The following is a 14,615-nucleotide window of genomic DNA, read 5'->3' on the forward strand; positions in this document are numbered from 1 at the left end:
ATCTCCTTACTGTCCAACACACTGGCAAAGGCCACTTACGTCCCTGAAAAACACGGTAGGGTGGCTGTTTCTCAGAACCTGGGATCAACAATCAGCCCACATTTAATAATTGCTTAGAGCAGGCACCTTAGCCATTCTACTGAACAGCTGTACGGTCAGTGAACCTCCTGACCCTGTCTGCCTAATGTGAGTATGCAGTTGTGGCCCCATGATTTCACGGAACAGGCTATTCACATTAATGAGCATGTATAGGCCTACCTAATAAAGTGAGCATACTACGGTAAATAACTAAAATCAGTAATCTGCCCATCATTGAAGCTGCCTCTGTCTAATTATATAATTCATTATGCAAAACAAATAAATGGTAATTCCCAAATGTAGAAAGGCAAGCAGCAACTGCTTGTAAAGTTTTGTGCTTGGTTAAACACAGAATAACATGCAGAGTTTTACTTCAGTGAACAATTATTATTTTCTTTGCAATGTCACTGTTGATCACTCCCCTTAGCTGATATTAAGTAGGTAGAAATGGCCCCTTCATCAAAGGGTCAGTGTTCTATTATTTCCTTGTTCATGCACATCTGTTCATAAATTTCATTCTTCTTTTTTTTACTTCATTTTTAATTAACATACTTGCAAATGTCAAGCCCATTATCTTCATCTGAAATCCTTCATTCTCCTGTTAATGAGAGATGGAATGACCCCATTATTAGCCTTCGACAAGAACATGATAACTTTTGCCTTTTGCTTTCATTGGCTGAATCTCCCTCCACTGTCAGAATTGCACAATTCCTTACATTCACTAACCTAAGTGTAATAAAGGCTGTATTTTAAAATTCAACAGTTGTCAAATATAACCCTAAAATAAAATAGATTCAAAGATGTTAATATTCTACAAAAATCTGAATAGCATCAAAGATAATCTCCCAGCCATCTTCCAGCTGTATAGTGCATGAACTTTCTAATCTTCAAAATCACTGATACATACTAAATGTCTTACTGGACACCCGGTTTCATTAGCACCATAGTACAACTGATGGGGTTAAACACACAGGGCAGCTGTCATATAACTACACAGACCCCCCGGACCCTAATTTCATTAATACTGCCCTGAGGTACAGTGACGGCTGCAGGGGGGGGGGGGGGGGGGAGAAGACCAGTTTCCTGCAGATGTTTTTATAGTTTGTAGATCCAAATGTGAGTTGGAGGGAGGGAGAGAGAGAGAGAGAGAGAGAGCCACATCATCTGACACTGGGTGCCGACGCCAAAGAGTGAGGCTGTCCGGCAGAGAGAGGGAAACAGGGACTAAGATCTCAAGAACGGCCGCAAGAAAGAGCCCCCAACCCTTAAGAAGTGAAAAGAGAGTAGTAAAGAAGCCAACTTTGAAACTTTGAAACTCCGAAACGTAAGAAACTTCTATGGCTTGATTTCTCACTGCATCTGAAAACGTATTATTAATATTTTTTGCTGTGTGCCAATTTTTTTTTCATACTTTCAGTTTATATTTTCTTAGAGAAAGGAAGTGCATGCTTATGTGTGAAGAAAATGGATGAAGAGAGTGTGGAATAAGGAGGGCTAGGAGAGGGGGTAGCTGCTGAAGGGGTGGTCAGCATAAACACCCTGCATAAACACTCTGATCACAGCCAAAAATATAAATGCCAGTTATGACACTGCTGCTGGCATGTGGGGAAAAAGCGCTTCCTTCGTTTTTGTTGTATATTATGCTGCTAAATGTTTTCCTGATTTCTTCATAACTGTCTATTTATGATCTTATGAGATCTGATCTTCAAAATCTTCATAGATCCTATTTTCTAATTGCTGCCACACCTGTGATATTGATTATGCGGGGGATTGAGTTTTGTTCTATTTCTTTTCTCTCTTTTTTAATCTTCCTTCTTTTCTTTTTTTTTTATCATCTTTTCCCTTTTCTTATTTCCGATTTTGTATATAAGGCATTACAAGAGACATACCCAATGATCACTCATACTTTCCGTCTGTGTACCCTTCTAGTTTTCTGTATGCCATGCTTATAAAAGTTCATTAAAATGGTTTTGATTAAAAAACATCTTAATTCTATTATGTATCTGCATAAGTATGTTACCCACTAACCTGCCCAGTCATGCAAACTGCATTTAATGCTTAATAGTTTATATCTGATAACTGCACTGAGGTTTTTTTTTTTAAAGATTTTTGTGAAGTTCTTAAGTCTTGCACTAATTTTAATGTTATTGAATTTGGCATTAAAGTGATAGAGAAATGTACTTACACCCTTACAACAGGCACTTGGGAAGGTTGAGGAGATTCACCATCTTATTCGTTGTGTATGACAGACACAGAAGGAGATGATGGGAAAGTGGTTGGGAAGGAAGGAAGTGGTGTCAAAGGTCAAGTACGAAATAAATTAGTTTATTCTTAACCTCAGGCACAAAGACAACACAGAGGGGACCTTGGCTAGATCCTATGCAGCTTGTTGCCTTCATGAGCGAACAGAAAATATTGGACGTTGACACTGAACCTACAGATACAGAAGTTATCACTTAACCTTGAGAATCAGACCTTCACAGTGCAATTTGCGAACACTGTGTGTGGCTAGGGAACAGCCTGGCCAATATAAAGTCAAAACTCGAATCATGATCAGGAATTGAAATGGACATGAGAATCTCCACATTCTCTGGAGTCGTCTTGTCATAAAGCACGGTTTGATGGATCAGTGCCGAAATCAGAACACTGCATTGCTGCATGTGTTGCTTGATATATTAAGGCTAATTGGAGTTTACAATATTTGTGTTGTGACAACCATCTGTGTTGTAAAAACCATATGTGTTGTGAATTTAAACCCTTTTTCTGATGGGCTGCACTATATCTACAGTAGCTTTTAAGGACATCTGAACACTCTCTTTGCTTTAACTGAAGTAATATATCCTGTGTTGAGATTGTTGAGATAGTTTAAGGACACTCGTAAGCACACACTGCTGATAGCCAAGACGAGGACTGAGAGTCACTGCCATTGGTATACAGCTAAGAGCTGATGTATTGAGTATCAGTTGTAAGTTGTTTGTGCAATTAGTATGTTTTAGGTGCATTAACATTTAATGTATTCTGAATTCCTGTAACAGATGCCCTGCCTGTCATTTTACAGTCTTATTCTGTAGCAGAAAAAAATGAGCTGAAACAGAATGTAATTTTCTACACATATGACTATAATTTTACAACTAAGTCAGGGGAAAGGAATGATACAGTAACTGGGGAATTAAGTGTCAACTAGCGAATCCAATCAATATGGACAATCGGAGAGGGATGAAGAGAAAAATGACCTTTGCCCTCTTGTTTATTTTAGGAGAGCTAGAGTTTCAAAGTACGGAATGCTGGGTGAGGGCATTCTATTCTGGATGTAAGATTCCAGCCCTAGGATACCAAGCCTCTGACTGAAAACCTATATAGAGTGCAGGCTGTTTAACTCTCTAAATGCTCTTTCTCATATTTCAACCCCTTGGTCTCTCTCTGATTATGTACAGTATGACTGTATACCGTAATCAAAATCAGCAGCTCTTTTCTAGATATCTTATTTTGACTTGATATGCATTTAATTCACACAAAAAACATAAGGTGGCCTTTCTGCTAATACTGATCTGTGATTGTACACTAGTGCTTAGCATTTATTAATACCGCTACCTAATTCACTATAAAACAGATCAGTGAGCCAATTCCTATGTACCTGCACTTCTGAGTCATCCTTGAATGACAATTCTGCTTTTTTATTTACTACACAATCTTATGCAAAACCTTATACAAAATTATGAGCAATAACTCCCAAATAAATCTTTACATTTTTATCAGTGCAATGCTTTATCAATGCTCACACACTGTATGCAAACACATGCACACACACAGTTACATATCGCTATATAACCCGTTTATTTTTATAAATAAGACATCATACCGTGGCTCTTATGCAGTTTTATAAAAGTAATGTAGTGCATAAGGCCAAGGTTCTGCCTTAATGCATCTTGCATTTATGCATTATCTTGTATATCTGTTGCCAGTTATTGAAAATCTCAGCTATGATGTTTACTTGGCTCCTTCTTCGTGCAAACGGCACCATGCCGGCGAGCGCTCTAAACATGGTGGCTGGGTAAGACTTGGTCGACTGCACAGTTGGCTTTACTCCACATATCAAAGCGACCTCGGCAGCAAGTGGTTCTTTTTTCCCCAGAGAATCTTGGCTTTTCCCAAGGCGTAATCCTGGAAACATCTCAATTGTATGTGCACAGGGCATAAGCATTCACTGAGGAGCCCGGCTAATGGTTAATGCGAAGTGGCTTACATCTGTACCCATCTGGCTGCTTTACTGGAGCAAATCTGGCTAAGTGGCTCCTGTCTCTCAAGGTTACTAGAGCAGGGACCCTCCTCAGACTCAAACTGGTGCCCTTATATGGGGCTTTTCTGTAAGAAAGACTGATCAAAATGCCAAAGTGTGTCTTGGGGAAGATGGTGGTGCAGGAGGTAGTGTCATCATTCAGCATCCAGAGGGTTGCAGGTTTGAGCCCTGGTTCCTCCTGACCCCATCAAAGTGTCCTTGAGCAAGACACTGAACCCTAAATTGCTCCCGGTGTGCAGGTTGGTGCCTTGTATGGCAGCCTTTGCCACCGGTGTATGAATGTGAGTGTGGATGGGTGAATGTGAGGCATGTATTGTAAAGCGCTTTGAGTACTCGTAGGAGTAGAAAAGTGCTATTTAAATACAGTCCCTTTACCATTTATTCGCCAACATTATAAATATCCACTTCCTGTAAAGTTTAAGGCTGTTTCTTGTTATCCACTCACCTAACTTCCTGACATTTACAAAATACATCCTCTGGAAGCAGGAATCTTGCAACATACTACATAACATGCAACATACATACTAATCATGACGTTAATACAACAGCAGCCAAATCGGAATATCTTACATTTTTGATTAATCATTTTAGTTCATAATTATTTACATGTAGAAATGTTGTCTGACACTTGGCTGTATCAGTGCTGTGTTTCATATATGCTAAAGTTATGTTTTAGGCCTGGTGGGATATGCTACTCTCTCCTGGAGCTTAGAGACTGCTGGAGCTAAATATCTGTTACATCGCTGCTCTTCTGGCTCTTTAAATATCTCCCTTTGCCAAATAAGTGAAAGAATATGTAAATGCGGGCAACACCAGTACTCAAACTACCACGCAGGACTCCACCCGAAAGCTCTACAATCGACAATAAGTATCCCTATCTACCTGCTTTAGCTTCAGTCTACAGAGAACATTTGTAAATAATGTTTTTCACTGTACAGTCTCTAGACAGAACATGAATTAACCAGGCTTTTGTATTAGTTTTTATTCTACTTGTACAGTATATGAGAGGCGGCTGTAAATTACAAGAAGCCAGTAGACTTATATAAGATGGTCCTATACATTTTTAAAAATGGCCTTGGTACAGCTAATGCTTCATTTATGCAGAGCTTTTCCCAGAGACTCCCACTCCAGGGCTGGGCCCAGGTTTAAAATAAGCACAGATGAAAGCCTAGATGTGAGGGAACAGTGGGTGAATGAAGGGTGACATCTGAGCACAGATTGAACATAGAAAAGTGAACTCTGGTCAAAAATGTCAGGATGCTACGGCCTTCTTTATATCGCGCTTTGAAAGCTTGGGAGAAGATCCTGCCAGTGGAGGCCAGATCCCACTCCTCACATCCTGCATCTTACGCTGAGGATTCACAGCTGAGCAGAGTTATCATATATCACCAACCCTACATGGGTCCTGCTTGTTATTCATCATCAGTATCTGGGTTTCAGCACACTTTAAAAAAAAAGAATTCTTTATAATACATTTAAACACTGCAGTTTTATGTTTAAAACCAGCTGAAGTTCTAGTACTATGACAGACGGAAAAATAACTTCATGAACAGGATTTTTACCAGAGAAGCTGGGGAATTTGGCAAATAAATGCAGCGCCTGGAAGTCATCCCTGAGAAAGTAAGGGGTCGCAAAGAGTTGGGAAATTAAAATTGTTTGATCTAACTTGCTGGATTTTGAAGGAAGTTATTGGTGTTCCACCGGCTTGAAGCCCCTCCATGTGGCTAAGGAAGTTAGAGCCTATGTCTGGTAGCACGGGGCACAAGGCAGGGGTACAGCCTGGATTTCATGCCAGTTCATCAATTTAGAGACTCCAGTGTGCAACCTGCAGGTCTTTGAACCACGGTGAGAAACTGGAGTATAAAGAGGAAACTGCATGACACAGAGAGAACATTCAAACTCCACATTCGAACTCGCAACCCTGGAAGTGCGAGGTAACAGTGCTGTCCAAAAAGTCAACGTGATACACTGAGACATAACATGAACTAACAAATTTGACTAGACAGTAAGAACAGTAAGAGAGTGACACTGTGCAATCGGCAGACTAGGGATAATGTAATATAATTGATTTCTTTTTTTCCCCTTATTCGATAGGCACCCACCACATTCTCTAGTGTAATTTTCACATTATATTTACTGTAATATGCATCTCACACCTCCAGGGTTGCAGGTTCAAATCTTGCCTCCACGTGTGTGGAGCTCATTCTCCCTGAGTCACAAGGGCAGTGGTGGCTGTGGGCAGTGGTGGCTTAATGGTTGGGGATGTGCTCTTGTAATTGAAAGATTGCAGGTTCAAATCCCCAACCAGCAAGGCACCACTGAGGTACCCTGAGCAAGGTACTGCCCCCAAGCACTGCTCCCCGGGCGCTGAATTAGCAGCCCCCTACTATGTCACGATGTCACATATGGGTTAAATGCACAGGACACATTTCATTGTTTTGCACTGTGTGCTGTGATGTGTCAGCAATGACCACTGATCACTAAATAAATAAATAGCCCAAAGTCATGCAATTGGGCTAATTGGTGTCCTGTGATTCCCCCCCCCCACCCCACCATGGGCTGTTTGTGCAGTTAAAAGGTGAATCTGGTAACATACAGGGTGGCATTAAGTTCCTTAATGAATGAAACAGTGCTCATATTCAATTTGAGAGCCAATCCTATTCTTCAGCAGTTACTGTATGTTATCTGTCCTCAAACTTCCCAATGGCCACAACCCTGTAGCCCATCTCTGTTTGTTAGCATATAGCAGGATGGGGGCTGCTATTTGGTGTAATATTTACTATATGACTGTGGTTAAGATTACAGTGCTTTTGGCAGGAGGTAGCTGTTGAGATTCTAGCTGCAGTGGGGATCTACATAACCAGCCCCTACTCCCAGCCCCCCCACCCCGAGGCCACCACGTGTCCTCAGTCTTACGTCAGATCTTCCACGAATGCATTAGTGGAGCTGGGTCTAATAAATGCGATGGGAGTTAGAAAAACAAAAGACAAGCCGCTCTGGTGTCGCCACAGGGGAAAACGCTATAAAGTAATGTGGGGAAATAAAGAGAACTGTAAGATGGTGTGTGATTGGGCATCTGGGCATGCTTCCTTTGAGAGAATACAACAGGCAGTCCTATTGGCTGATTCAGAATTTGAATCATCACCTGAAGTCTTCCCATCACCAGACATTGCGGTCCCCCCTCCCAACATCTTACACCTAGATGCACTTAATAAAAATTTTTAAGGTTAACTTCACTGAATGTTTCTCCTTCTTGCTCAGATTCTCCAGCATGTCGACCCTCCCGAATGAAAACCCTTCTGAGGATGCCAGCAACCAAAGCTTCTGGATGGTGAGGCTAAAAATGACTCTGAACAGAGACAGACTTAGATAAACAGACACTGCTAACATACGGGCCCATTTTGGCAGGGCTCCATAGTGACACAGCCCCATTAAAAGGCATGGAACGATAAGGAGAAAAATATATATCTAAAATGTGCTTCCTCTGAATCTCTCAGCCTCATAAAGGACATCCAGATTCCTCGTTCTTGATTCCAAGTTCCTGGCTTTCACACACAGTGGCTCCAAGTCAGAATAGTTCAATTCCAGCTATCCGGTTACCGTTCTGTCACTTTTCCAGGCTTCCTTTTCATTCCCTCCATTTTTCTTAGCTCACTTTTGCTCCCTCTACTTGCCTTCCTTTAAAGCACTCCCTTGCCCCGCCCATCCCCCCCCCCCAATGTCTCCATTGGCCGGCGGCCATGTGAGTTACAAGAGCTCACGATCTGCTTGCTGTGTAACTCTTGGCTAGTGGGTCACTCGCATGCTTCCACTCAGCCCCAAGTGCGTCCTCTTTGTCTCGCAGGTGTCGCATGGCCTGAACTGACAGCACGGCAACGTGATTGCGAGGCCATAAAGAAAATTCCCAGAGTACGGCTCCTATTTCTTTTACTGTTGACCGAAATCCATGCCGAAGAAATAAGGTGGCATAACGCTAGTCTGCCAAAGCCAATGTCTCTCGTATCTGGCACCTCTGTCTCCTCAAAGAGTAACTGGTAACAGGTGCTGTCTAATTGGAGACGCTGTTATGGTATCGCAGCACTATGCTGGGATTATCTCAGGGGCCTCGGGCTGCCGGGACGCTACAGCATGCAGCTCATGCAAAGGACTCCTGGAGAAACGGCAAGACGGGGAAGTACAGCACAGCGCCAGGAAAATAGCAGATGGATTTGCCAGACTCCACATCAACAAACAAATACTCGCTCTGGAAATACCATTACGTGCCTCTCTCTCTCTCTCTCTCTCTCTCTCTCTCCCTCTCCCTCTCCCTCTCTCCTGCGCGTGCTTACAGACACATGCCGGCACTTTTTCCTCCTTTAAAAAAAAAAATCCTCTACGTGAAAGCACCGATAGCAGATGGGGCAATCGGTCAAACATGGCTTTAGCATGAAGCACTCCATAAATGGCTCGTAATGAAGCTCAGTGATTCCCCCCCCCGCCCAGCTGGCGAATGATCGCTGCTTTATGCTCAATGTCTTCATCAGCCAGGGAACTACCAGCGTTCAGTGCGGCGCACAGAGGACTCCTTCCAGGCGTGCGGCGAGATTGTGGCGTGCTTCCAGGAGAGGGCGCGGGTGGAGAGGCAGTACGCACAGCAGCTGAGCGAGTGGAGCACCAAGTGGAAGCCGCTGGTGGATGCAAGTGAGTAGCACCGCCCCCGGCTCACTGTACAGGTTGGGAGACAGTTCCAGTTGAAATGAAATTTAGAATTAAGCTTTATGTGGAACTTGCACAAATCCAAGTACATTGGAAGGCTCCATATCTCATCTTGCTCTCCTTTGAGACACACACACATATATACAGTTCAGAGGGAAGCTTGGGGTCAGAGTGCAGGATCAGCCATCTGTCCGGCAGCCCTGGAGCATTTCGGGGGACGTTAAGGTTCTTGTCAAAGGAGCAACAGACATGTGACTGGTTTGCTGAGGACGGGATTTGTGCCAGCGACCTTCTGATCACGGAGGCCTAACCCAGTGAGCCACACAATGCCCCCCTTGGGGTCTCTTAATCCCCCCGGAAGGGCTGTTGGTGTTGTGCTATGAAAATGGCCTGCTCCTTCCTTACCCTCCACACTTGCCCCCATCCCCCAGGTCCCCTCTATGGCTCTCTCCTGCGGGCGTGGCAGTGCTTCCTCACCTCTGCCGATCGCCTGTCCATCCTGCACACCTCCATCTGCCGATCCCTTGTGTCTGAGGATGGGGACCGAATGCGGACCTGGCAGAAGGAGACCTTCCACAAGAAAATGTTTGGGGGCTTTCGGGAATCACAAGACTTTGAGACAGGCTTTTCGCGTGCCCAGAAACCATGGGCAAAGAGGCTGAAGAAGGTAAACACACCGATTAGACATTTTTCAGGGTGAAGTCACAGGGAATTTTCATGCATGGGTCACTGATCATCTTAATGGTCTTTGAGTAAAGTTTGCATAATTAGTAACTTTATATCTCCCAGGGGCATAACTTTCGATTGAGCATTGGAGGGGTTGAGGTCTCCACCCATTTAAGGGGGTCCAGGGAGTTGTATTGACTAGTTTTATTGATTATTTCCACCCATGATATCTTTTGCTATTGACCGATCGCATATCTTCACTTTTGATCGAGAAAGATGAACGTATACGTTACTTTGAGTTGCTTTAGACTGCACCATGAGAGCTCAGACATTGTAGTGTACCAGTAATGGATTTCCTTTCCTTTACAACTGACACTGCTAAGGAAGTTATTCTTTTAAAGAAGTACATTTCTCTGTGGTCCTAGTAAATGTGAGTATAGATTAGTGCACGTGTCTGCTTGCTGTTTTACGGCACGCTTTCAGCCTGCTGGAATGAGTTGGGAGGGATGTTCTTCGCTAGGTTCACACGCGCCATCGTCTGTGGTGTCTTCTAGCTTGACAAGGCGCGCAATGCCTATCACAAGGCGTGCCGCAAGGAGCACGTCGCCCAAGACCGGGAAACCCATGCCAGGGGCAACCCTGACATCGCCATCGAGAAGCAGAGGAAGATCCAAGAGGAGAGGGAGCAGGCCAGGCTGGAAAAGGAGAAAGTGAGTCCCGGGACTGGTCTCCGTTAATAAAACAGGAGAACGCCCAACAGGAAACCAGTAAATTTAATTACAATTAGAAAAAAATCCAAAAATACAATGCGGCTGTTGTTTTCAATAAAGACACACAAACGTAGATTTTAAAGCAATTTATATTTGTAATCTTTTGTTAAAATTTTCATCTGTAATGTAAATACAAATGGCAGCCAAGCTTATGGTCAGACACAGATGTAAATACATGAAAAGAAGTATTAAAACCTACAGTTTCTTTTTTCATAATCGGCACTGGTTATGTCCTTGCTCATGTTCTCAAATGTTTGACAGTATACCATATGATCTGTGAATCAAACCTTGAGTTGCAGACAACCTAGATGTACTAAAAACATTTTGTTGATGAAACTGACCATAGCGTTGGTGACCCCAGCCTGTTACATTCTCCCCCCCCCCCCCCACAACCTTAACCTTAACCCTGACCCCCCAGGTGCGCAGCCGCTATGAGAAGGTGCTAGAGGAAGTCACACGCTACGCCCCCCGTTACATGGAGGAGATGGAGTCCATTTTTGACCAGTCCCAGGAAGAAGAGAGGAAGAGGATAAGCTTTCTGAAGCAGGCTTTCCTTTCTATACACAGGCACCTGGATGTCACTAATGATGAGAAGTAAATGTGCTCACTGGGAGCCTCTTTCTGCTTCTGGTGAACCCCACCCTCTGCACGCACACTGTGACTGGACGGGAGGGTGCCCCCCAGTGGGGCAAAGCCAGATGACAGACCTATTCTCTAATCAGTACTTAATCACCAATAGTATTGCAAGAAATATTACTAAGGATGTCCCATTACCCTGACAGTATAAACCAAACCTCTGCTCTGTCTCTGGAGACATTACACACCCTGACTTTGTTGCCCTTCCTTAGCCTAAACTGCCATTTTTTTTTACTCTTTTCTTTCCTGTCATTGCACGGCATTTATGACCAGAGCAGACAGAGCGCTGTTACCTCTCTGTGACAGACTGATGGCCAGCATGATGTCAAGGCTGAGGCCTTTGCTCTTCCTGTAGGCCTTTCCTCTTGCTGTAGGCCTTTGCTCTTCCTGTAGGCCTTTCCTCTTGCTGTAGGCCTTTGCTCTTCCTGTAGGCCTTTCCTCTTGCTGTAGACCTTTCCTCTTCCTGTCAGCTTCTTATCATCGATCATACCTTTCAGTGTGAAGGCGGTGTACAGTGAGCTCCACCACACGCTGATGTCCATCAACGAGCAGGAAGACCTGCGCTGGTGGAAGAATAGCCATGGCCCAGGGATGCCCACCGACTGGCCGCACTTCCAGGTACAATACAGACCGTCAGTGAACAAAAGCATCATAGAATGGGCTGGTGGCTTGACTGCCTGAGGTAGGCGTGGCGTGTCTTTGTAGCATTTGAGGACTGATTAAAAGAAGAGGGGACATTTTTCAGGAGTGGACTGCACCTCAAAAAAAGCAGAAGAAAGGAAAGAAGGAAGAACAGAAGAACCCGCCAGAAAGAACGTAAGATGAGCGTGATCGTGCCTGTTCCCACACAGAGTGACGAGGTAAAACCTAATGCCCGCCCCGTGGCCTTCTCTGTTCTGCAGTGTGATGATTGGAGGGGTGCATGTCAAGGCACTCTATGACTACGTGGGACAGGAGCCAGATGAACTCTCCTTTAAAGCAGGTGACTCCGCTAGCTAATTGATAAAAGCTTTCTCTTTAAGTGTATGATTAAGGCCTGCCAGTCGTTCTGTCCGTATCTGCGGCCCCTATTTGCGTTTGACTGATGGTCCCTCAGTCTTGCCTTTTTTTCACCAGTCCTCTGTGCCCAGCTCTGCCGTTTTGTATGCTGAGCACTTGCTGGCTTGGTCTCACTTTGCAGAGATATTGATAACTGCAACTATGGCTTCCCAGTCAGGCCAAAAACAGCAAAAACCACAGGCTAGTTGCTGTCACTTCCCTATAGATGGCCAGGAGTTATACCGGATGTGCCCTTATTTAAAATTATATTTAATTTAATACAAGCTCATAAATTCTGTAGGAAGGATGAGATTGCTTCTGAATAGCTCAAACAATTATTTTATAATGCTGACATCCTTAGGTTAGGAGGATAGACCTTTCAGGGGCCCTAAGTTTTAAAATTCAGCTGGAATTTTGCCTGGCACTTCCTGAATCTCCACAAACATCTGTAGCAAAGCCAGAAAATGCATTTGAAATCTAGCAAAAATGTCACTCTCAAGCATATCATTTAGTCCATTCTTGCCTTCTGTTCATCATGAGCTTCTCTCCACTGCATTCTGATTTTTCCCCAGGGGATGAGTTCATCAAGACAGAGGAAGAGGACGACCAGGGCTGGTGCAGAGGAATGAAAGATGGAGGCAGAGAAGGACTGTACCCAGCGAATTATGTTGAAGTTATACAGTAACCTAGCTCTCAGTTCTTTGGGAGGGGGGGGGGGGGGGGGGGGGTTATTCCATATGAAAAGAACGTTTGTTCCAGAAATACATCTGTGTGGTGGAAAAGCATGTGACCTGTTCACGTTATAGAGCATTGATTTCATACCCTTGAGCACAGAGATGCATAAGTGTTGCTAACCTAATGCTACTCAGCTGACTGCTACATCACATCACAGGCACGCCTTTGCAGTTTAGAGATCCATGGGCACATCTGTCAGTGTAAAGTCTTTTACTATAATTATTACACAATTTAAACGTGATCATCAAAACCAGTTCTCTCATGGAGCCATGTAAGAGTTACAGCCTCACTGTGAGCTGCATTAAAATCAGCCTTCCCTGTTTTCTGTGCTCGGTTGGGATGAAGCGGGTCCCGGCGAATGGGTGGCTCTGGTAGGCCTTGCAGGCCCAAGTAGGCCGCCAGCTGTGTCACTTTAGCAGGGCTCCTTTCTACTTATTTTTACATGAGTATATTGAGATAATGAGCTTAATATATGTACACACTGTCAGTTCACAGTAGCTGCATTGGATTTGCATGATGCTTCTGGCTAAAACACCCTGTGATTATTTTACTCTACATTCATTACCATTATTGCTGTCACTGAGGTGAGCTGCGATTTTTCTTCCCTACATGGAAAATGAGATGCTCTTCCTCATTATTTTTTATTTTCTTGGCTTTGCTTTATTGCACATATGTGCATTTTTCATACAGCAAAAATGTTTTGTTTTGCAATGTACCTATTTTTTGATATATTTTGATGAATGGAACTTTACAGATATTTGTGAACGAGTACACCATAATTGTATTTAATTGCTGGTCTGTCTAACCACGTTTGGACAGTCACTCTGTTTGTCCACGTTTGTCTGTCTCCTCCGAGAACCAGTGCAGAAACAAAAGGGCAGAGTCTTTACAAAAGCTGTCTGATTGAAGTCATGAATCTTCACTTTTTTACACAGTCTCTGTCCACACACTCTCCAAATTTTGGGTACCGTGACCATTTGCCCTCGAGACAGGAAATCAGATGATTTATTATCTATTAAATTGACTGTATGATGAACACACATTAATGAATAAACTGTTCTAACTTAAAACTTTCGTTTATTTGCCTGTGGCCGAGTAACCTGTGCGTGATGGAGTAACATCTGGGTGACGGAGTAACCTGTGAGTGTTGGAGTAACCTGTGGGTGACAGAGTGACCTCTAGGTGATGGAGTAACTTGTGAGTGGTGAAGTAACCTGTGGGTGACATGGTAACCTGTGGGTGACTGAGTAACCTCAGTGTGACAAAGAAATCTGAGATTGGTGGGGTAACCTGTAAGTTACAGAGTAACAGTAAGCTGTGTGTGACGGAGTAACCTGTGATTGGTGGAGTAACCTGTGGGTGACAGAGTAACAGTATCTTGTGTGTGACAGATTAACCTATGGTTATTGGAGTAACCTGTGGGTGACGGAGTAACTGTAAGGTGTGTGTGATGGAGTAACCTATGATTGGTGGAGTAACCTGTGGGTGATGGTGTAACAGTATCCTGTATGTGACGGATTAACCTATGATTGGTGGAGTAACCTGTGGGTGACAGAGTAACAGTGACCCGTGCATGACAGATTAAGCTGTGATTGGTGGAGTAACCTGTGGGTGACAGAGTAACAGTGACCCGTGCGTGACAGATTAAGCTGTGATTGGTGGAGTAACCTGTGGGTGATGGAGTAACAGTAAGCTGTGTG

At 43.8% G+C, this 14,615-nt stretch overlaps 1 protein-coding gene across 1 annotated transcript; it reads left to right on the forward strand.

The window, feature by feature from the left end:
* The first annotated feature begins 1,221 nt into the window (after positions 1-1,221).
* Positions 1,222-13,985, forward strand: LOC111858253 (protein kinase C and casein kinase substrate in neurons protein 3-like). Its single transcript, XM_023839858.2, has 10 exons — positions 1,222-1,402; positions 7,637-7,706; positions 8,899-9,055; positions 9,502-9,737; positions 10,291-10,446; positions 10,925-11,100; positions 11,640-11,760; positions 11,888-11,958; positions 12,045-12,124; positions 12,753-13,985. The coding sequence occupies exons 2-10, from the start codon at positions 7,647-7,649 to the stop codon at positions 12,863-12,865; spliced, it is 1,170 nt and encodes a 389-aa protein (XP_023695626.1). The 5' UTR covers positions 1,222-1,402; positions 7,637-7,646; the 3' UTR covers positions 12,866-13,985.
* The last annotated feature ends 630 nt before the right edge of the window (positions 13,986-14,615 follow it).

This window comes from Paramormyrops kingsleyae, chromosome 5, assembly GCF_048594095.1.
Source record: "Paramormyrops kingsleyae isolate MSU_618 chromosome 5, PKINGS_0.4, whole genome shotgun sequence".
Lineage (NCBI taxonomy): Eukaryota > Metazoa > Chordata > Actinopteri > Osteoglossiformes > Mormyridae > Paramormyrops > Paramormyrops kingsleyae.